The sequence below is a fragment of the Ochotona curzoniae genome, unplaced genomic scaffold, assembly GCF_017591425.1.
Source record: "Ochotona curzoniae isolate NIBS_2020 unplaced genomic scaffold, NIBS_Ocur_1.0 scaffold_2587, whole genome shotgun sequence".
In the NCBI taxonomy this organism is placed as follows: domain Eukaryota; kingdom Metazoa; phylum Chordata; class Mammalia; order Lagomorpha; family Ochotonidae; genus Ochotona; species Ochotona curzoniae.
The window spans coordinates 29829208-29852034 of record NW_024467096.1 but is presented as its reverse complement, the minus strand read 5'-3'; the positions used below and the strand labels follow the sequence as shown (position 1 = coordinate 29852034).

Sequence of the window (22827 nt, the reverse complement as noted above, 5' to 3'; positions counted from 1 at the left end):
CCCGAAGAGGCGCAGACACAGTCACCTTTCCTAAAGCCTTCTACTTCACCGGCTCTATCCGACCCGAGAACCCAGGAGGGATGGATGATAAGTGTGGACAGGGGAGGAGCGTTCGGGTGGTACACTTCACTACATTGAAATCTCTCGCTCTAGTCCGAAAACTTCTCATTCCCTAACATTTTTTTTAAAAACCCCAACAGAATGTCTCCCTCTTTCTTTGCAGGGAAAACGAGAGCTCATAGATCATAGGAAATTCAAAAGGGGGAAAAAAAACCTCTCTGAGTTTCCAAAAGCCTCTGATTCCGCACACCCTTCAGGAGTCCAATAAAACAGGCACAGAGATCGGCACTTCTTCAGATGCTAAAGTCAACCACGCTCCCTGGAGCCAGACGCCGCTCCCATACCCTGCCATGGCCCTCCAGGCTGAGCGGCGCAGGCGGTCATTCAGGCACTGCTGTCCTGGTGTGTACTGCAGCACCCAGATTTCCACAGAGCACTCGAATTCACACTTTCGAAGCAAAGTAGGACATACTATTGTTTCTTGCAGTTGAAGTTTTATGTACATTCTAAGGGTCTTTCTAAGAGACTTTCTGAGAGGGGAGCACCAGCTAGGTTTCCGTAGTGTAGTGGTTATCACGTTCGCCTAACACGCGAAAGGTCCCCAGTTCGAAACCGGGCGGAAACAATTGTTTTGATCAGGCTACTCGTGAAAATGGGGCTATAAAACGAAAAACGGAGGCAAGCACACACCTTGTGCTACACCTGTCACATTTCCGCATTGCTCAGCAAACGCCCAGGAGACCACCTCTTACACTGTGTGTGTGTGTGTGTGTGTGTGTGTGTGTGTGTGTGTGCCCTCCACGTCATGGCTACATCTCTGATCAGGGGGGCTCACAGAGAAAATCACATGCACCCGGAAAGAGAAAATCCAGACTCAAAATTTTCCTTGTGAACATTACGGATGTGGGTTTTATTTTTTTATTGTTTACTAGGAAGACAGCAAGGCGACAGTGTGTGTCTGCCTCGGAGAGGGGTGAGTCTCAAAAAAGAGAAGACGATAAATTCAAGTTTTTATCCAAAATAGTCACGGCTAAATACCTTACGTATCAAAACATAGTGTAAACAGTGAGGCACTGGGTTTTTGATAATTATGACGTCCAACAGCGGGAAAAGCAGTCGACTCTAACGAGACTTGTTTCTGATACTGCTGCACCTGGCAGACACGAAAGGCATCTTTTTCCTCACTAAATGTAAATAATGTGAGGATACAGCCTGCGGAAGCCAGCCCAAAGGTATTAAAATCGTATTAAAAGCACTCCGGTCCACTAGCCGGAAAGCCTTTTCCGGTCCAAAGCCCACCTTCTCCGAGGCTGCGCATGCCCTGTTGGGTCGCGTGGGTTTCATTCCTCTCAGATCCCACCGCCAGGTGAGGCTGTCCTGGAAACTCATCTACCCTTGGCCAGTGCCAACATCAAAGGGGCACCAAGAGCTCTCGGGTAGGTAAAGGGAAGAGGGGTGGTGCGTCTCACATCGGAAGGGAGCCCGAGCACACAGATCAGCAACTCCCACGGGTGCATTCCCGAAGAAGCGGCGGGGGAGGGGGAGGCGGGAGAGGAGACTACAGGTCCCAGCATGCAACGCGCCGAGGAGGAGCTAGGGTGGCGACGGGAGATGACATTACCTGCGAGAGACTACAAGTCCCGGCATGCAGTGTACCGCCCGGCCCAGGGTGCGGCGCTACCCCGTCCTCGCCCCGGAAGCCCGTGTGAGCGTGAGGTGTGGACTGTGGCCTCGCCCGAATGCTCAGAAGGAGGAACACGAGTCGGGTGCTGTGACATAGGCGCTAGCTCCCGGTTGTATGACGCCCGCTGTTGCCGGCGAGGAGGCCGGTGGACCAGCCTGGCGCCGTGGGACTTCCACCGTCCCAGAGCTTCCCGCGCTGCTGCCGGACGTGACGCCGCCATGGAGGACGAAATGAGAGGCGGAGCGCAACGCCGTGACGTCTTCCCAAGATGGCGGAGACAGAGTGAGGAAACTGTGTTCCCTTTCGGGTTCCTCTGGGTGAGTTCCGATTTCACTCCTAGCCCTCCATCCCTGACCTCCCCGGATCCAGGGTGCTTGGAAGTGACGGCTTCCTGGAGATCGAGTGGGTCGATGGCGGGCAGACGTGGGCCAAGCAGTCCGGTGGTGGCCTTGGCCACAACCTCTGCCGTGGGAAGTCGCGGAGTGGGAGCTGGCGGCGGGCGGGGCGGGACAGGATTGCGGGAGCCGGGAGGGAGGAAAGAGAGAGGTGTGTCCTCCCGGGGTGCAGGGATAGCACCTTGGACAGCCCGTGGGAGACTGCCCCGCGCAAACCTACGGCTCTCGGAGTTTGGAGATCGAATTTCTAAAACTAATCTTGTGTCCTTCCCTTTGCTGTCCCGAGGAATCATTTCTTAGCGGTTGTTATTACCCCCCCTCCCTCCCAGCACACGTGTTCATTGAGCTTCAAAGTCTGGGTTCCACTGAAGAAAAGATGGGAGATTTTTTGGCCCTTGTTTTAGTGTCTGCATGTATGTTTACATTCATCGATATTAATTACGGTGTCCGAAGGACTGGCGTTATCTGTCTAATATAACACAGAGGGAAAGGCAGTTGATATATTTAATCGTGTGTTTTTGAAAAGGATTTACAGGGGCGGCACATTGAAAGCTAACTTGATCCTTCTGTCTGTTTTCATTCCTACTCATGTCTTGTGCGTTTGTACTTTATGCTTATTTCCTATTTTCTTTTGTCTTTAGATCAAGAATAAAATTCCTTTCTGGTATCAAAATGCAGTATTCGCACCACTGTGAGCATCTTCTAGAGAGACTGAACAAACAACGAGAAGCAGGCTTTCTTTGCGACTGCACCATAGTGATCGGGGAATTCCAGTTTAAGGCCCACAGGAATGTGCTGGCATCTTTTAGTGAGTATTTTGGTGCGATCTACAGAAGCACATCTGAAAACAATGTCTTTCTTGACCAGAGTCAGGTGAAGGCTGATGGATTTCAGAAGCTGTTGGAGTTTATATACACAGGAACTTTAAATCTTGACAGGTAACGTTTGTTTTATTTCCAGTTACAGCAGCTAGTCAGTAGTATTAAGAGCTAAAGATTTGTGGGATTTTTCGCATTTGCATGCGTTCTCTGAACTCGGGAGTCTTTTAAATATTTATGCATAGTGCTTACTTCAATGAAGGTGTCGGTATCTGAGGTGAAGAGACATTTCATAAGCAGAAAATCCCATATTAATAAGATCCTGATATGTCCATTGAAACAAAACCTGGTGGTTTCAGTTGTGAATTCTAGGTGAATGACAGTCTGCTTTTGCTTTCTGGTCTTTGTATTCCCTTGGTTTCCATTCTCTCTCCCTGTCCCCTCCCTCTAAAGGTGTTTGGAGTGTAGCTAGGAAAAGAAGGCAGCCCCTCTGCTCCTACACTTGGAGTGCTCTTCTTACCAGCTAACTCTAAATAACAGTGTTCAGGGTACTGTTCTGAGCTCCAGTCTGGAAGACAGCAGCAACCCTTTTAGCTGCTAGAACTACTAGTACTAGTACTAATGCTTCAGTCTGGTTGGAGGTACTAGAATACAGCTTTAAGATATTTATTGCTATTACTGTGTTAACGAGGAAAATTCTAGAATTCTGTTAATACAGGCACTTTAAAAATTTATTGACTTATAGAAAAGTCACATTTTACAGAGAGAAGGAGAGACAGAAACATCTGTCTGCAGATTCACTCTTCAGGTGGCCACAACAGCCAGAGCTAAGGCAATCCGAAGCCAGGAACTTCTTCCAGATCCCCTGCACAGGTTCAGGGTCTCAAGGCTTTGGGCTTGCCTCCACTGCTTTCTCAGACCACAAGCACAGAGCCGGATAGGAATTGGGGCAGCCATGAGACGGACCAGCACCCACAGGATCCTGATGCATGTAAAACGAGGATTTCAGCTGCTAGGCTGCTGCACTGGGTCCTGATACAGGCATTTTGCGCCTGCCCTATATGATGGTTCAAATAGATTAGTTGCAATGGACTTGCTTATTGTAGGGTTAAAAACAAAAGAAACATAAAATGGCCCCTTCAGCTTTCCTCCATTCCTAATAAAAGGCATAGACTGTTTGATAGGCTTCTGATCATAGGAAAAGATTTGTGGGCTTCAGGATTAGGTGTTGCCTGTCTCCTTGAGCAAGATGCAGCCTCCCAACCTGTTTCCTTAGCTATAAAAATGAGGTGATAGCCTTGATGTCTCTGTGTAGATTATGTGTTTACTTGAAGGCTCACCTGCAGATAGATGTTACTTTTCCTTCCTTTGTGTTTTCTGCTGTTTCCTTCTTAAGAAAAGGCTTAGGAGAAAAAAAGGACAGCACCTAGAATTCTGTCTCCCCTTGGTGATTGCTGTTAACATTTGATATCTAGTCATTAATTCTTTCCCAGGTGATCTCAATTCAGTGTTTTTCCTTTTTCAGTTATTTTCTGTCAACAAAATTTCTTCCATTGATATGAACACCCAGAGAGCACCATTAGAGAGCCTTCATGCACAGCATCAGCGTGAAACAGAGCAGGTGCTTGGGTTAGCCTTCTAGGCAACTGTCTTTCCTGGAAGCTAATTGAGTACAGCCACAAATGTAATTAAGTGACCTTCCGTGACTGTTCAGATGAGGAACTTAAGTTTGCAAGCACAGTCACTTAATGCTTATGAATAAAAGCTGATCAATTATTCGGATAAACTAATGCTTGTTGTTTCTATTGACTGAAATTACAGGTTGGCTGTGAAATTGTATGAATTACTGTTTCAGTGTTGAGCAGTGGTTAGCGCTGTGCTAGTTTATGTTGTTCTAGCCTAGTGGACCTAGTGCCTTGTTACAGAATACTGAGCACAATCACAGGGAGGTCAGAAGATCTGTTTTAGTTAAATTTAGAAAGTGATGATGTAAATTTGGACTGTATTCTAGTGGTCTCACTTTTATTGTACTTTTAAAGAATAGATTAACAAAATCAAATAGAATACTTACAAAATTAATGTTTTGGAGAGATGATCATATTGCATAAAAGGTGACTAAGGCTTTTTATGTTTGTGGCATTTGTACTGTTTTTAGGGGGGTGGCAATTAAATAACTTCATTACAGAAATCCTTTGTTTTTTTTTTTTTTTGTAAAGATAGCCAAAGACCATTTAATTAATCCGCTTAATCCAGGGGCCTAAAATTATAAACTAAAAGCTACTTGTAATATGTTTAGAATAGATTGCCCTATGGAAATGTTCTCTAAATTAGTGGCTTAAGTTTTAGATTAGCCTATAAATCTACTTAATCTAAGCTGAACTGAAGAACAAAAAAAGTCAAATAAAGGTGTTAATACTATCTCAGCTGTCTAATTTTAAAGTTAAGGAAATTGAAATTCCTAGAGATGTCAATTTGTCCTAATGAATTTGATTGAGCTAGTAATGTCCCACCCAGCGCTGCATTAATCAAATGAACTTTTCACTCCATTGTGAACTTTTGGAGGGTAAGGGCTGCTATTTAATGCTCCACTTTGTATCACTTATGGTCGACAGTGTTGAGCGAGATTATTTGAGTCTTTCTCTATAATTGTGTACACTCTCCAGCTAATTTGGGGGGAGCATCACCAAAACAGGTGGGAAAAGTGCTAAAGGTCGCGTCACACATTTTGCAACCTGCTCCTCCAAATGGGAGCCATGAGCCAACAGCGTTAGTATCACCAGGGAAAATATAAGAAATATACAATATACACAGTCTCACGTCCCATCAGAAAACCAAAACAATCAATTCATCTCTGAAGAGGTCTTGTGGTGAATGGGAAGAGGCAGTGAGGTGCCAACATCTATTTCTATTTTAGGCTTTTGTTTTCATATTGCACTGGCATCTGTAATTATTTTTATTATCATTATTTTCATCTCTTCAGGTTCTATAACCAACATGGGAGACTTTGTCCTAAACATTACTTTGAAGGAATGAATTTTGTAAATTGGTTTTTTTATTTATGCCTTTTCTAGTATTTTGCATAATTAAGTCTCTGAAAGGTCCTAAAGCGTATGTACAGCTTTATTTCAATAAGTTTACTCTGATGGGAATATTTTCATTTAGTCACCTTGTTTCCTTACAGTTGGAATGTTAAAGAAATTCATCAGGCTGCTGACTTTCTCAAAGTAGAAGAGGTGGTCACCAAATGTAAAATAAAGATGGAAGATTTTGCTTTTATTGCTAATCCCTCTTCTACAGAGATATCTAGTATTACTGGAAATATTGAATTGAACCAACAGACTTGTCTTCTTACTCTACGAGATTATAACAATCGAGAGAAATCAGAAGTGTCTACAGATATAGTTCAGTCAGAACCTAAACAAGGAACATTACCTAAGAAGTCATCTCAAACTAAAAAGAAGAAGACTTTCACCTCTCAGAAAACAAGGCTGAATAAAACTGTGCAATATCCCAGTGACATTTTAGAGAATGCATCTGTTGAATTATTCTTAGATACAAATAAATTGTCCTCACCTGTGGTAGAACAAGTTGCACAAAGAAATGATAGTTCAGAGCTTGAATTGACATCTGTCGTGGAAAATTCTTTCCCTACACAAGATACTGTTGTACAAACTGTTACAGTGAAACAGAAACGTGGAAAATCCGAGCCAAACTGTGCCCTAAAAGAACACTCTCTGTCTAATATAGCCAGTGTCAGGAGTCCTTACATGCTGGAGGACTCCAGGGAAGAGCTGGATCAGAGGTACTCCAAGGCCAAGCCAGTGTGTAATACCTGTGGGAAGGTGTTTTCAGAAGCCAGTAGCTTGAGAAGGCACATGAGAATACATAAAGGAGTCAAACCTTATGTCTGCCATTTATGTGGAAAGGCCTTTACCCAGTGTAACCAGCTGAAAACACATGTAAGAACTCATACAGGTAAGACTGCTTTGTGGACAAATTGCTTTCCTGCTTTGACTACCACGTTTTCTTACAGAGAACATATGAGCACAATTACTGATCACAAATAATAGCTAACCAAAGTTTGGTATATTAATTCATAAAAGTAACTCAGAAGTGTTAGAGGGGCCAGTGCCATTCCATATGGGTATCTGCTTGTGTCCCAGCTGCCCCACTTCCCATCAAGCTCCCAGCTTTATGGCCTGGGGAAAACAGTGGAGAATGACTCAAAGCCTTGGGAGCCTGCACCCACGTTGGAGACCTGAAGAAGCTCCTGGCTCTGAATTGGCTTAGCTCCAGCTATGCCGGTCATTTGGGGAGTGAACTGGCAGGTGGAAGATCTTTCTGTCTTTCCTTCTCTGTAAATTTGTCTTTACAATAAAAGTGAATAAATCTTAAAAAAAAAAAAGTTGCACTGTTAAAATGTATTGATAGGCATAAGTATTTGATGGCTGCTTATTATTAAAACTGATATTAAATTAACTTTTGCCATTTTTACTCCAGATAAGCTTAAGTATTTGACAGACAAAAATTTGTTAAGATAAAGATGCTGTTACAATTCCAGCCAGTTTTCAAATGTTGCTAACATCTCATTGTATGTTTCATACATTCCATAGTTACCTTTATGTTGCATGTCTTCTTTTTTTTTTTTTAAAGATTTGTTTATTTTTATTGCAAAGTCAGATATACAGAGAAGAAGATCTTCCATCTGATGATTCACTCCCCAAGTGACCACAGTGGCCGGTGCTGTGCCGATCCGAAGCCAGGAGTCAGGAACTTCCTCCAGGTCTCCCATGCGGGTGCAGGGTCCCAAAGCTTTGGTCCATCCTCAACTGCTTTCCCAGGCCACAAGCAGGGAGCTGGATGGGAAGCGGGGCAGCCGGAATTAGAACCGGTGCCCATAAGGGTTCCTGGTGTGTTCAAGGCATAGACTTTTGGGGCTAGGCCATCGTGCTGGGCCCTTGCATGTCCTCTTGTGGTAAAGGATGAGCACCCATTGGTACTCTGTATGTATTGTTTAGGATGTAATATGAATTTTTCCATTGATTACCTTTCATTATTATGAATTGAGAAACTTATTTCACTTATTCTAGTAATATTTTCCACTGGGGGGTGGGGAAACATTTGTTTCTACTTTCAGCATTTAACATTTTCTGAATACCAAATCTAGTACTGTTGATGAATACTTTTGCGTACTTATATAAGTTAAGCTCCTAAAACAGAGTATTTTCTTCTAGCTGAAGTTATGTTTGCTTGTGCCTTTAGGTGAAAAGCCATACAAATGTGAACTGTGTGATAAAGGATTTGCTCAGAAATGCCAGCTAGTCTTCCATAGCCGCATGCATCATGGAGAGGAAAAACCCTATAAATGTGATGTGTGCAATTTACAGTTTGCAACTTCTAGTAATCTCAAGATTCATGCAAGGTAAAAAGTGAATTGCTTCATCTCTTAGTCTTGTTAATCACCATTGTTTTATTACTGTTAACATTCAAATTCAGAACTGCAGTTCTAATTGCGATTCCACCATGCAGTATTCTTAATGCAATCAAGGAACTACAAGGGGACGCCATAGTTGGAGACGAAAAAGCAAAGGGGAAACTGGTCGGAATACAGTAATAATGTAATTAGGGTTTATAGGATTGATTCATGATTGAGACGGAGGATTGTGTGATGCGATCCTGCTTGTATTTCAGAATACATTCTGGCTGCTAAATTAGGAGATTACAGGTTGGATTGCAGGAGTAGAAGCAGGATGGCCAATTAAGAACCCAGAGAAAATACTCAAGTGAGAGTGATGGTAGTTCAGGCACGGGTGCTAGCAGTGGAAAATACAAGTGGCAGGATATATTTTAAAGGCAGTTTAACAGATTTTACCAACAGCTTGGATATGGGGTATGAAACAAAGAAGAGTCAAAGATGATAATAATAAGATTTGGGCCTGAGCACCTAAAAGATGAAGTTGTCCTTGAATAGAGAAGGTTACAGAAAAACAGAATACATGTTAAGTTTGAGGTTAGTGTTGCACCTCTGAACAGAGTTGTGCAATAAACAGTTGGTTATCTAAGTCTAGAACTGAGGGACTAATCCGAGTCAAGATACAAATTTATCATTCATTACCATGTTGTATTACTTAAAGCTGAAACACTAAGATCACTAAGAAAATGAATAGAAATAAATCGAAGGCCCTAGTCCCGAGGCCCTGTAATCTTAAGAGTGTGGGAGATGAGCAAGAATCAGCAGAGGTGACTAGAAAGGGGCAGCTAAAATGGGAAACCTAGGTAAGCATGCTGCCCTGGAATCCAGATGAGGTAATCAGATCACTTGTATAGAATTCTGGTGGGGAGAGTGGGGAAGACTCAGATTTGTCTGAAGAAGTTCAGAGGTGGGCACACTCTTGACAGAAGCATTGTTAGCAGAGATGAGAAAGAGTAGAAGAGGAGTGTTAGGAATCTGTTTGGTATAGGAAAGCAGAGAGCTGGCAGAGCAAGTGTTTTTCAGGGATCTTCTTTGTTATTTATTTGAAAGGTGGGAGCCGTCAGTATATTTACATGTTGTGATTCGGTAGAATATGAAAAATAGATGATGTAGGATGAGGGAAAAAGTAGGAGTAGTGTCATTGAGTAGACTATCAAATACTATGCAAATGGAGTCATCGGATTCAGATGAATTGTCAATCTCACAATCAACTTAATCCAAGAAAAGGCAAATCATAAGTCCCTGTAAGTGGAGAATTGTAATGGTGGAAATTTTCTGGTGATTTCTTAAATTTTTCTGGAGGAAATAGGAAAGGATATGAACAGAGAGTTAAAAATGGGTAAGGAGGTTCCAATAGTTTCAAGGAAAAAGTTTTGACAAATGTGACAGAGAATGAACTAACAAAAAGAGTTGCATACAGTATTAGCAGCCCAGTGACAACCATATAAAGTTTATGGCCAAATTTTTTGAGCCCATCTCTGACTCAGAACTGATGTTTTGATAATAAATTTATGTGTGTTAGTGTACATTAACTGTTGTTGATCTTGTAGTCCTGGCCTGCTAAGATGAAGTGAAATAAAATCCTTTGTGAAAAATGTTTGCCAAATAAATTAACCTCCAAATTTTGTCACTCACCAGAATATAACTTTATTTACTAACAGGAAGCATAGTGGAGAGAAGCCATATGTCTGTGATAGGTGTGGACAGAGATTTGCTCAAGCCAGCACACTCACCTATCATGTCCGCAGGCATACTGGCGAAAAGCCTTATGTGTGTGACACCTGTGGGAAGGCATTTGCTGTCTCTAGTTCCCTAATCACTCATTCTCGAAAACATACAGGTAAGAGTTAGTTTGAGAAAAGACTGGTTAACATAAGAAAGGTTAAAAATAAAAGGGGAATTGGGTTTTTACCAAAAGTAGGATTATAGAGTTTGTAGTCAGATAATCTGTGTTTTTCGCAAATCCATGTCTGATTTTCTTATATATAAGTGAGTAGGAAGATTTTAATTATATATGAGCTTAAAGATATGTTCTATGGCTTTAGGAGACGTCAGCATTTTGAAGGTTTATTTCTTCGTATGAAAGCTTAGAGTAATGTTACGGGGTAGAGCAAGGAGTGGGTTTAGGTAGAACATTTCTTTTACAACTTCGGATGTTTTCTGCACAGACATTCTGAGATCATATACATAGTATTAGTTTTGAAGCAAACTTCTGTTAGTCATTCTTTCTAGGTACATGTTTAATGCAGTCATCCCTAAATGCTCATAATTTCCTTTGTTAATATAGTGGAGAACAAGAAATGAAATACAGACTGCTGGGTTACACGCATAAATCATATAGAACCTAACTCCTTACTCATTTCATCTTTAGTAAAAGGTATATTTGTAGTAATGAAATTTGAATGTGTGAAAAGTGTCAGGTTATATAAACAGTGTAAGATAATATTCATTTTAAACTGAGTCACTAGAATATAACATAAGGAGGTTTATAAACAATATTTTAGGAGAGCTTACTTTAGATTATTTGTAATTGACAAATATTTTATTGGTATAGTACACCACTTCGCTTTTATTTTCCATCTAGGTGAAAAACCATACATATGTGGTATTTGTGGGAAAAGTTTTATTTCCTCAGGAGAGCTCAACAAACACTTTCGATCCCATACAGGTCTGTGTTACGGGAGAACGTGGATTTTTTTTGTTCTCTCAGTTTCTTTTTATGTAAGCCTTGACTTTTAAGCCATTATGGACTAGTATCTAGTCGTACTCTACCTGTAACAATATTTTAATGTATACAAATAAACTTTTCATTTCTTGTTTTAGTTTTTCTTTTTAAAATCAGAATGTTAAATTTGGTCAAAAATTGTACAGCTTTTTCAGAAAATATACCAGATAAGTTTTTAACAGATAAGTTTTTCAATGTTTTGAACTAAATTGCACACAGATTTCACCAGGAAATTAAAGGAGATAGGTGATACTAAGATCAGATTTCTTGGTAAATAATGGTTAGTATACAAGTTTTAGGAATGAAGTCTATTATTGACATGTTTGTTTTGAGAAGTTGTTTGTAAGTAATATGAAGAAAAGAATTTAAAATTCTTTAAGAATTTCACTGAAAGTGTAATGTTCTGTTTCAAAATTCTTCCTAACAATTTCTACCTAAATTTAATGAATATATTAATAGACATTTAATAAATATGTTGGGAAGTTCTATCTGTATGTTCATCCTATTTAATTTACTTATAAAACATTGAACAGCCCTTATTTTAAAGGTTATATGATAGTAGCACACTGTCGGTGTTTTTGAAAGAATTTTCTAATTTCAAGTTTACCATTGGGCTTCTCCCCCACTTTTCTATCTTAGCCAAAATATGGTATAAGACAGGGTTTCTTAAGTTCATAAAATAATTTTTATTAATAAGATTGCTAAATTTTCTTGAAATAGGGTTGCATTTTCTGTAAAATTGGTGCCTATATGTAATACAACTTTTCATTTGTTACAACCAAATAATTAAAACAAGCATTTGAAACCAAATACAAAAAATAGATTTTTTTTCTTGTATTAGAAACATTAATATTTTTGTTATAATTAGCATTTTTTCAAATATTGAGGTTTTAAACTTTTTTTTTCCCCCAGGAGAAAGACCATTTATCTGTGAATTATGTGGAAATTCTTACACAGATATCAAAAATTTAAAGAAGCACAAAACCAAAGTCCATTCTGGTAATTGCTTGTTATTTTTACAATTTGTTGCTGTCATATTGGTGCTATCCCTTAAAATGCTCAGATGTGCATTTTAACAGTTTGAATTATGTCACTATATAGGCATAAAGAAAGTAAAAAAATGCTCTGAATTTTTTTTCATGTTGAACTTCTAATAGGAAATATTTAAACTATTTCCTCCTTTTAAAAATCTGACTTACGAAAGTTTTCAGGAATGGCGGAACCTGTAAATGAGCTGGCTGTCACTGCTCCCATGAGATAATCTCTACAACCCAGGATTTCATGTAGTTAGTAAAAGGAAGAACGAGCGTCATAAGCACTAGTCCAGGAATGTGTAAGAGAAAGTGAGAAAAGGGGAAGTTCCAAATTTCCACAGAAAAATGAAAAGCCAGGCTCCAGAATTCTAAGTGTGTTGCTTAACAAGAATCCTTGAAAAAGTTTCACAGTGCTTACCATTTTATTTGTCATGATGATACACAATAGTAGGCTTCTTTAATGTATGAATGTATTCACGACTTGAAACGGATGTATCATCAAAAGGACTAGGTTAGAAACGTGTGAAAACTGCAGTGAGTCCATTCAAGAAACACTTGAAAGAATACTTACTAAAAAATGTACAGAGAACACAGGCAGAGGCTTGGTCCTCAAAGAGCTTACTACTTGGCATAGTTGCCAAAAGTCTGAGTTAGTAACTATAACATCGGACATAATAAACACAAAATACCAAAGAAATACTAAATTTTTCTTTGGAGAAGTGAGAGAAGCTGGATACTGAAAGGGATTTAATTTTAGGGAACTTTCAGGGTAGAGAAGGAAGGATAGAGGTGGAGAGAAGAGTGTTCCTTCTAAGCAGAAAACCTTGTGAAGAGACACTGGGATGAAAAAGCACAGACTGTTTTTCTGGCTGGTTGAGCTGGGGAGCAAAAGAATACAGGGTTTGTAATACAGGGAATTTGCAGTTTTATCAGAATAAATACCATTTTGTCTGTTCAATAAGGATAATGAAATTGACACCGTGTCAGCACTTTGGAATGCTAGGAGCGTGTTAACCTAGTAGGAAATTTGGAGACAGTGTATCTTGAGTCATTATGGTGACTCTGAGCAGAATGTCTTACCTAAAAATATGAGTCATACGTAGGAATTTGAAGTCACAGAATAGTATGAACTCATTACAACATCTGTTAACTATGAGATAGAGTATAATGGCATATCACCATTCCATACTTTGGAGAAATGAGAGAAATATAACTTGACAGTAATTTACCCTCCAGAAATTTACTCTCTAGTTGAAGGTTTTAGAATTCAAGGCATCCCTGAGTAAAACTTCAAAGTAGCAGCAATAGATGCAAGAAGTGTACAAAACTTGACAAGTGTGATGCTCAGTCTGGTTTCGGTAATAGAATGGGTGCTTGAGCCTATCGTTGAGACTCAGAGTGTGTGTTTAGATGGTGAGGAAAGAATATGAAAAGAGAAACAGCTGAGCTAAAGGTATTTAGGTTCGGATACAAATCCTGGGATGCTAAGTAGATTATCTCAGGAGTTTGTTTTGTAAAAATAACATACTTTTTTCTTCCTTTCCATTTCAGGTGCAGATAAAACTCTGGATGCCAATGTAGATCATACTCTGAGTGAACAGGAGTCCATACAGAAAAGTCCATTGTCAGAAGCTCTGGATGTGAAGCCTTCTGATGTTACTTTACCCCTGGCTCTTCCACTTAGCACTGAAGATCACCACATGCTGCTGCCTGTCGCAGACAACCAGTCCCCTACATCAGACACTTTGTTGAGGTCTGCCGTGAATGGGTATTCAGAACCACAGTTGATTTTCTTACAGCAGTTATACTGATTTTGTGAGGAATATGGAATTGCTAAGATGTCTTTGGCAATAAAGTATAAATAATTCTTTAAGGTGCATACATTGATACTGAATTCACATTCATCCAAGTTGTGACCACTATTTTTTCTATTCATTAAAGTAAAAGCACCCGATTCTGTGTCATAACTGCAATGCTTGTTTTTGATTTTTAGTTTTTATGTCTCAACTACACATTTAGACTTTGACAGAGTGAATGATACTAGGGTAGCACTGTTTTGGGTTGATAAGTTTTATTTTAAAGCTGCCTTAATTTTAATTTTATTTTACATTTCAGAATTGCCCTTCATTTACTGAGAATCTGTGGTTTACATGATTTCGTTTAATTTATGGGATTTTTTTTATTCCCTCACCCCCAAATTTAGGCAGAATCCATAATAGTAGAGGCCCAAGAATGTTGCTGTTTGTGAACACCATCAACTTGTATAAAACTAAGAAACTTCATAGTTCTGCCTATGAAATTTAGGTACTAAATAATAATTTTGCTATTTCTTCATTAATATATTCCTTTATAGGTAATTTTTTTAATGACAGAACATGTTTCTTCAAAGCTAGAAAACTGTATATTTTCTTTTATTTGAAAAGAGCATTCTGAGGAAAACCAATGGTCAGTCAGTACTTTTGGTTTGAGTTACATGAGTCTGTATTTTCAAAATTTTAGATATTTGATGTTTTTATCTTGTCAAAAATTATAAAAATTTGATTCAGCTTATGTTTTGTTAGATTTTAGATTATTTGAAGTGAGAATATGCTGAGTTCTAAAAAGATTTTGATAAGCTGTTTTATGCCTATTATGCACTTTCTAAATATTCTAAAAAGTTTCTAGATGTAAACTTTATGCATACTAGAAATCACTTGACTTCTAAATTTGATATATTGCATAAATTCAATTTTATGTAAACATTTTGGATTATCAGAAAGTCAGTTTATGAAATCTTGTTTTGTATGAACTTTGAGTTTTTCAATTTTGTAAGTTAAACCACAGCTTTTGTTGTTGGTTGTCATAGTTTCACGGTCGTCCATTTTTTCCAAGTGAGTGTAGAAATATTTACTACCACTCTTTCCCATCCTACTTTCCTATTTATTTCACCACCTAATCTTCAGACATTAAATGATCAGTTCCACAGATTCAGTTCCTATCATGTTAGTCCTACTCCACAGTGATGTTTTTGTTTGCCATCCATTAGTTGCGGCTTTTTTCCTGGATTTAAACTTCACTTGTAATAAAACGTTAATGTGCTTTTTATTGGTATTGGTTTAAGTTGTAATTTTTTTCTATTTTGGGTCCAAGTCCTAGAAACCAGTTAGGGAACTTAATGAAAGCACTTAATTTTTGTAGGGCTCTTCACCATTTCACAGCCCATGTGACATTTTCACAGTTTAAATTGCCACCAGTGGGATTGACTTAATTGAACAGTTTCAAATACTGAGTTTGTATAACAGAGACCTAATACTTAGTTATTTAGGACATCTGTGGGCCCAGTGCCGTGGCCTAGCCCCAAAAGTCCTCGCCTTGAATGCATCAGGATCCCATATGGGCACCAGTTCTAATCCCGGCAGCTCCACTTACCATTCAGCTCCCTGCTTGTGGCCTGGGAAAGCAGTCAGGGACAGCCCAAGGCCTTGGGACTCTGCACCTGTGTGGGAGACCTGGAAAATAGTTCCTGGCTCCTGGCTTCAGATCAGTGCAGCACCGTCCATTCCGACCACTTGGGGAGTGAATCATCAGATGGAGGATCTTTCTCTCTGTTTCTCCTCTGTATATCTGACTTTGCAATAAAAATAAATAAATCTTAAAAAAAAGAAATCTGTCCATGTGTTCTAAGTTAGTATAACTTGAAAAGTAATAAAATGTCAGCTAATCGACTCTGGCTTAAATCTGATAGGAAGTCATTGGAATATGAAGAAATTAAAATTAGAAGGCATGGCCTCAGTTTGTAAGGCTAGGGCCAGGACAGGTGAGGGGCTGTGCCAAACTGATTCACAGCAACCACTGGCATGCACGTGATCTATGGCTGGGAACAGGCCTGGTTCGGGAACTAAGGGAATACCCTAGCTGGGTGGGGGTTCCCACCAAGGAGCATGGAGCTGGAATCAGGGCTGCGTTCTGATTAGGATATGATTGTTTCTCCTTTGGCACAAGTGTGGACTGGGACTGGACGCACCAAGCCGGGCTAGACTCCAACACCATCTGGTGCTCTGGAGGACCAGGGTAGATGTGGGATGGACTAGGCTAGGTCTCTGCCCCTACTGAGCTATGTGTGAGCAGTATGTGGGTATGGACGAGCCATGGCTGGGCTGAAACATCCAACAGTAAGAACCACATTGGGTTGAAGGCCAGTCAGAAAAAGCCACTGTTCCTGCTAGGACAATAGGTGAACTGAATAGGACTGGCTCATGGAACCCCTGGTATGTGCGAAATCTGGCATTGAGAGAGGTTCTGATTGAGTAGCCTGTGTCCTGCCAGAGAAGGACACAGACCCTGCAGGTAAGCTCAAGAAGCATGGAAGGAAACAGCCCAGAACAGGCCATGGAAAGTTTCCCACTGGCATACATTTGGCATGGGTCAGGGGCAGACCAGGCTGACCCAGTTCACATCACCCGCTGGCAAACTGGGTCGAGCCAGGTTCAATCATGACAAAAACCAGCGCACATTATGGAATGCCAAGGTGAGGTTACCTGCACTGGTTGTACCCGCAGCGCCCATCCAGCACATGTGAGAACCAGGAGAGGGGGGCGGAGCTGGCAGGGGGAGTAAAGGGGTGCTCCCCTGCTGGGTGTCTACTCCCACTGGAGACCGTGAGCTGGGATGGGGCAGACCAGACTAGGCAGGACTGCAACACCTGTGCACCTCATGTGAGCTAAATCAGGGAAAAGCCAGGTTGGACTGACTATTCCTACTGGTGTAAGCAAAAATCAGTCGGTGAGGGTTGGTTGGGTTTTGCTTTGCCACAGTATCAGCTGGCAGATGCTGGCAAAGGGCGCTAAGTCTGTCAAGTTAAGCTGCAGAAGCACCTGGAGAGTGCATGATCCAGGAGTGGGAGTGGCCTAGAAAGGAAATAGTTCCTCCCTCTTGGGTTACCACCCCCACTGGAGGGCATGAAAACCAGGACAGGGTTTGGGGTGGCTAAACTGAAAGGCACCCAATAGCATGTGTGTGGGATGGATAGTCCGGCTCATGGGTTGACATATAGCTGAATGGGATGTGGGACAGAGTGGACTAGTCTGCTACACATACTGGCAAACCAGGATGGGGGCGGGCCTGGTTGGGATTATCGTGCTTCACTCCAGCTGGGCTGCAGCTCCCAGTGGTTTATGTTGGGGCCAAGTGTGTCCTGGGCGGAACCAGGAGGGACTGCAACACCCACTGGTTCATGTGGAAGACAGCGCTGGGGGCAGAGCCAACCCTGCAATTGCAGCCGCTGGCTAGTTGGGGAGATGAACTGTGCTGGGCCCTGTACTTGCTAGTACATACAAGAATCTGGTCTGAGAACACCTCAAAGTCTCTTTGGGGATCTCCCCAATCGAAATACCGGACTCAGAACCCTAACCATGAAAGGACAGAGGACAGAACAGGTCAGTCAACCATCTCAGTTATATGTTGGCAGTGAAATACGGGGCAAACGGAGACTCTAGGATAGACTATGTCGATCTGTGGATTCTTCAAAGACCTCATAGTGCTTGGAATGGCGAGATTGGCGACGATTCATAACTGTTGAACTATCAAAGCCACCTGAGCAAGACCCTCAGAGCATGTCCAACATTGGGGCCCTGGGGTCGGTGGGAGACTGGGTTGGGCTTCTCACTTAATATCCCCCTTTACTTCAGATACATGAAGGAAACAATGTAGAAATAATAGTCTTTCCTACTTTCCTGTAGCCCTTGAATCTTTTTACCCTAATTAACTATGTAAAGATTGTCAAAAATATAGTTAAAAAAAGGAAAGAGAAAAAAAAAAAAGGCATGGTGTTGAGAAGCTGCTAAAATGTGAAATTTGTTTAGTTTATGTATCAGTTAAGCCAAGCATCTAATGAATAAAATTTCTAAAAGATGTCAGAATTTTAAGAGTGTGATAGCTGCTAGTTAAGCATTCCACCTTTGTATAGATGAGCCTTTATTTATTTTTATTGCAAAGTCAGATATACAGTGAGAAAGAGAGACAGAGAGGAAGATCTTCCGTCCAATGATTCACTCCCCAAGTGAGCACAACAGCCGATGCTATGCCGATCCGAAGCCAGGAGCCTCTTCCAGGTCTCCCACACAGGTGCAGAGTCCCAAGGCTTTGGGCTGTCCTGGACTGCTTTCCCGGGCTACAAGCAGGAAGCTGAATGGAAAGTGGGGCTGCCGGGATTAGAACTTTATGGGATCCTGGCACATTCAAGGCAAGGACTTTAGCCATTAGGCCATGCTGCCGGGCCCTTCAGATTTGTTCTTTCCAGTATTACTTGATAGTATTAGAGAAGCTGTGGTTCACTGATGGTGTTTTTGTCATCACATTTGCTTCGCTATTGAACTATTTTAAATTGACTTGGCTTGAATCCTCCTGGTCATTATCATCTGCTCTTGTCACTCTTCCCATACTGCTTTGCTGTTACTTATCATATGCATTTTTTTTACATTTCCTTTATTATTATTATTATTGATTACATTGCGTTATGTGACACAGTTTTATAGGCATTGGGATTCCCTGGCATACATTTAGCATGGTCTGGTCCTTGCCTGGGTCTGACTTTGGGTCCCCACCCTCTCTGGCAATGACCATCAGGATCGCTCCGGAAACCCTCAAAACAAGCAAACAAACAAATAAACAACAAACCATCCTCCCCAAACCCCCCACCCTCCCGTGGTGGGTTCCTCCATCTTGTTTCATTACCACAGTTCAAATTCAGTTGAGATTCTTTCATTGCAAGCATCTACCAAGTATAAAGTCCAGCGTCTATTGTCCAGATAAGTTCAACGGTTTCTTGGGGAGACCATCTCTGGTCTGAAGATAGAGCTGGCAGAGTATCATCCCGATCAATTAAAAGCCCTGACATTACATCAGTAACAATTTACAACGCTATGGAATTAGTTTACATGGTATTGGTATTGAGTAACCAATATGTTAAAAGAGAAAAAAAAATAGATTGCAAGTTCTGAACCACATCCCATGACTTCTACATTGACATTTCAATTATTAGTTTATATACAACTGGTTTCTATACACCTTAAAATGGCTATAGTTTACTATTCAGCTGTCTCATGTCTATTTTAATTTTAGTATTTAGCAGTTTATAGCGTTGAAGCATGATTTTGCTGAACCTGGCAGTTTTTCGGGTAGTCTGACTCTATAACTCTAACAAGACATATGTCAGCAGTTTACGTGAACAGTTTTAGGAGGGGTGTGCAGAGAAATCTTCAATACCCCAGTGAGGAGTAACTAATCTTTGTGTCCCACCCAGTGAATTATAAGTGCATCCCCGCTGACTGTTTCCTGTTTGGGTCTAAGCTTTCCTTGTTTTTCTCTTTCTATTCTAGTTTTGTTGTTGTTGTTTACTTGTTTGTTTGTTTTGAGGGGTTTCCAGAGCGATCCTGATGGTCGTTGCCAGAGAGGGTGGGGACCCAAAGTCAGACCCAGGCAAGGACCACAGAAAGCTCCTCTCCCTAGTTCCAAAGGAATTTTACTGTTCTGTTTCTGCGGATTGCTCAGTGTTCTTGGTTTTCGTTCCGATGACCTTGGATCCTGCAAGGCAGGATTTGGGCTTCTTCCATCCCATGTGGGAGATCCAAATGGGGCTTGGTGACCTCAGAGTTCTTGGCCTCCAAAGGCACTCCAATTCCCCGTGGTATCCTTGGCAGTTGGGATGTAGTCCTCGGTGTTCATACTGATAGTCCTTGGTGAGGATCTGTGAGTCTTCAGGGTTGGGATACAAGCCTCCTCCTGTCTGCCTGCTCCACTTTGGGACCCCCTCTGCTCTATGCATATTACTTCCTGTTAAGAGATTGTCAGGATCGCTCCTGATTCCCCCCATATGCCTTTGTAGTTTTTGCCATTGTCTAATGCTGATTCGAGTCTGTTATCTATGAGTTACCAGTTATGATCCTGATAGGTTATACTTCCTGTCTTCCTTACACCTTCTAGAGTAATGTAAGATTTCTCTGCTCCCCCTCCCCATTTCCGAGTAGCATAGGGCCTTACAAGTATATTAGGTTTTACAATTCTTTGATGTAGATCATAAGTAATCTGACTCATCAATTGTTGGTTCACTGGTTACTTCATAATATCTTATTGCATTAGATACAGGATGTTTGGGATTGAAATAATATTACTGTTTTTCGGATTAACATCATTTCATAACAGCCCCGTCAATAACAACAACAACAACAATAACAGGATCAACAACTAATTATAGCACCCTGAAAAAATGTATCTGGTGTTAACCTAACCATGATAACTGTTTTGGTTAAGTCCATCTTTAAATATATGTGTTACAATGCAGTGTTTTAGGAAGGTCTATAATTTCTATTACAATCGATTTTGGACATCTCTTTAGTAATTCCAATTTCTTTCTGGAAACTTAAATATTTTCGACATGAATATAATTTTTGTATTTGTATTAGATTATCCTTAATGCATTGTTAGATTTTAGATGTTTTAAAGGAAATTATAGGTTATATAAATTATTTTTGTATCTTTAAATGGTACTTGTATTATGTCCAATTTCACAAAATTGTTTTGAAAAACATTCGCCCCACACCCAAGTTTCTGTCAGTTCCATTGAAGAAGTTGTTTATCACTTCTGTATTTTAATTCTTCAGGAAATATGCAAATGAGAATAGTTAAAATAGGCAATGTGCTAGTTTCTAAAAATCTCCTATACTAATAGTTACAACACTTGATGCATACCAGGGGGGCATTTAAAAATAGCAGTATCCAGGCCCATTGTACCTTAGACAGGCTGCATCAGCCCGTCTTCGAGGCATTTGTGTGACTGCGAAAGACCCATGGGTGATGCTAATGGAGACCAAACACTGAGAACTGTGAAACACTTAGGGTTCTGCCTTTGGAAAGCATATGAAATAAATGAAGCTCTTAAATGTAACCTTTTTGTTTGTTTGTTTTGTTTTGTGTTTTGGAAAGTCAAATACACACAAAAGAGAGACAGAGAGGAAGATCTTCCATCTACTGATTCATTACCCAAGTGGGTGCAACAGCCAGAGCAGAGTTCATCTGAAGCCAGGAACTTCTGTGTCTCCCACACAGGTGCAGGGTCCCAAGGCTTTGGACTGTCCTCTACTGCTTTCCCAGGCCACAAGCAGGGAGCTGGATGGGAAGCAGGGCCTCTAGGACACAAACCGGCACCTAGATGGGATCCTGGCATGTGCAAGCCTTTATATGCTAGGTTATCGCACTGCACCCATCTTTTCATTTTTTTTACATGGAAATTTTGAGTCTTTCAAACTTAGCAAAATTTTAAAAAATTATTTTAAATGCATGTTATTTAAATTCTGTTTGTCATTCATTATTTATAAACAACATTGATGTTTAATCGTTGGCCCATGAATTTCATGAGACGTGACAGTCCATTCTCTGCAACATCAACCAAGGTTTAGTGCATTTAAGGAATTAGAGAATTATATAATGGCAGTAAGCTTCTGGAAGGAATGTATTTAATTCCAAAAAGAATATAAGACACCATTGATGTGAATATTCACATACTTGGATAAAAACAACCTGGTCAGTATTTCAAATTCTGATAACTGAAATCAGAATATACAAAACTAACTACACAGATAAATATGATTACACATTACTCTCAGGTTTACTGTCAAATGGAGAAACCAGGACTGAATACAGCTATCAAAAAAAAAAAATTCCAGATTGTTAAGCATTATAGAAAAAGGCAGGCAAGAAGGAAGTGCTAAAGTCAACAAGATTGGAGGGGAAAAGATAGAAAGATCTTTCACCCGCTGGTTCACTCCCAAGTGGCTACAATGGCCAGTGCTGAGCTGATCTGCATCCAGTAGCCAGGAGCCTCTTCCTGGTGTCTCACATGAGTGTAGGGTCCCAAGGCTTTGGACCAGCTTCTGCTGCTTTCCCAGGCTACAGGCCACAGGGATCTGCATGGGAAATGAAGAAGCTGGGATATTAACTGGCACCATATGATCCTGGCACATGCAAGGTGAGGATTTACCCACTGGGCTATTGTGCCGGGCCCACCTACATAGATTTTTATATGTACCTTGCTACTAAGAGAAAGCCAAGATGACATACTCAGTCTTAAAATGATGGCAATCCAATTAAGTGTCAGCACAACTGTCTTTATTTGATGCTCTTCAGATCTAACGTCCTTCCAGAATTATCTCCCTTATACTTTGATGTATGATGGCGCTTTGGAACTTTGGCTATCCTGAAAAGTCTGAACCTTCACTGTACTTTGACAAATGAAGTTGAGGCAGACATTTGGCCTATGGTTAGTGCATTTGGGGATGCCCATATTCCATAGTGGAGTTCCTGGTTTTAAGTCCACCTTCACTGCTGATTCCAGTCCTTGCTAATGCACAACCTGGAAGTCAGCTCAAGCAGTCAGGCTCAAGTAGTCAGGCATGGGAAACATGGATTGATCTGCTGCATCAGCCCTTGCTAAGTTGGCATTTGTGGAGTGAGCCAACAGATGGGAGCTCTATCTTGCTGTGCTTTTTGGGTGGGTAAAGTAAATAATTTTTAGAAAGCTAAACCTAGATCCCAACGCGGTAGTTTAGTGGCTAAAGTCCTTGCCGGTTCTAATCCCAACGGCCCAGCTTCCCATCCATCTCCCTG

General features: G+C 40.8%; 1 protein-coding gene and 1 non-coding gene across 6 annotated transcripts; both read left to right on the top strand.

Moving 5' to 3' along the window:
* Positions 1 to 612: 612 nt before the first annotated feature.
* On the top strand, positions 613 to 685 carry TRNAV-AAC. Its single transcript has one exon. It is a non-coding gene; the product is annotated as a tRNA-Val (tRNA).
* Positions 686 to 1726: 1041 nt separating this feature from the next.
* On the top strand, positions 1727 to 15271 carry MYNN (myoneurin). 5 transcript variants are annotated; one of them, XM_041002684.1, is made up of 9 exons: positions 1727 to 2061; positions 2781 to 3077; positions 6139 to 6932; positions 8220 to 8379; positions 10092 to 10270; positions 11015 to 11098; positions 12068 to 12154; positions 13741 to 13942; positions 14393 to 15271. In XM_041002684.1, the coding sequence occupies exons 2-9, from the start codon at positions 2812 to 2814 to the stop codon at positions 14403 to 14405; spliced, it is 1785 nt and encodes a 594-aa protein (XP_040858618.1). In that variant the 5' UTR covers positions 1727 to 2061; positions 2781 to 2811; the 3' UTR covers positions 14406 to 15271. The 5 variants fall into 5 exon arrangements, with proteins under 5 accessions (XP_040858618.1, XP_040858617.1, XP_040858619.1 ...); XM_041002683.1 differs by having other exon boundaries at positions 1728 to 2061; positions 13741 to 15271; XM_041002685.1 differs by lacking the exon at positions 11015 to 11098 and having other exon boundaries at positions 1729 to 2061; positions 13741 to 15271.
* The last annotated feature ends 7556 nt before the right edge of the window (positions 15272 to 22827 follow it).

Bases quoted from the DNA above. Each gene is read 5' to 3' on its own strand.
- MYNN (XM_041002683.1), top strand. From the start codon at position 2,812: ATGCAGTATTCGCACCACTGTGAGCATCTTCTAGAGAGACTGAACAAA. The intron at 3,078-6,138 runs GTAACGTTTGTT...GTTTCCTTACAG, and splicing joins GGAACTTTAAATCTTGACAG to TTGGAATGTTAAAGAAATTC. The intron at 11,099-12,067 runs GTCTGTGTTACG...TTTTTCCCCCAG, and splicing joins ACACTTTCGATCCCATACAG to GAGAAAGACCATTTATCTGT.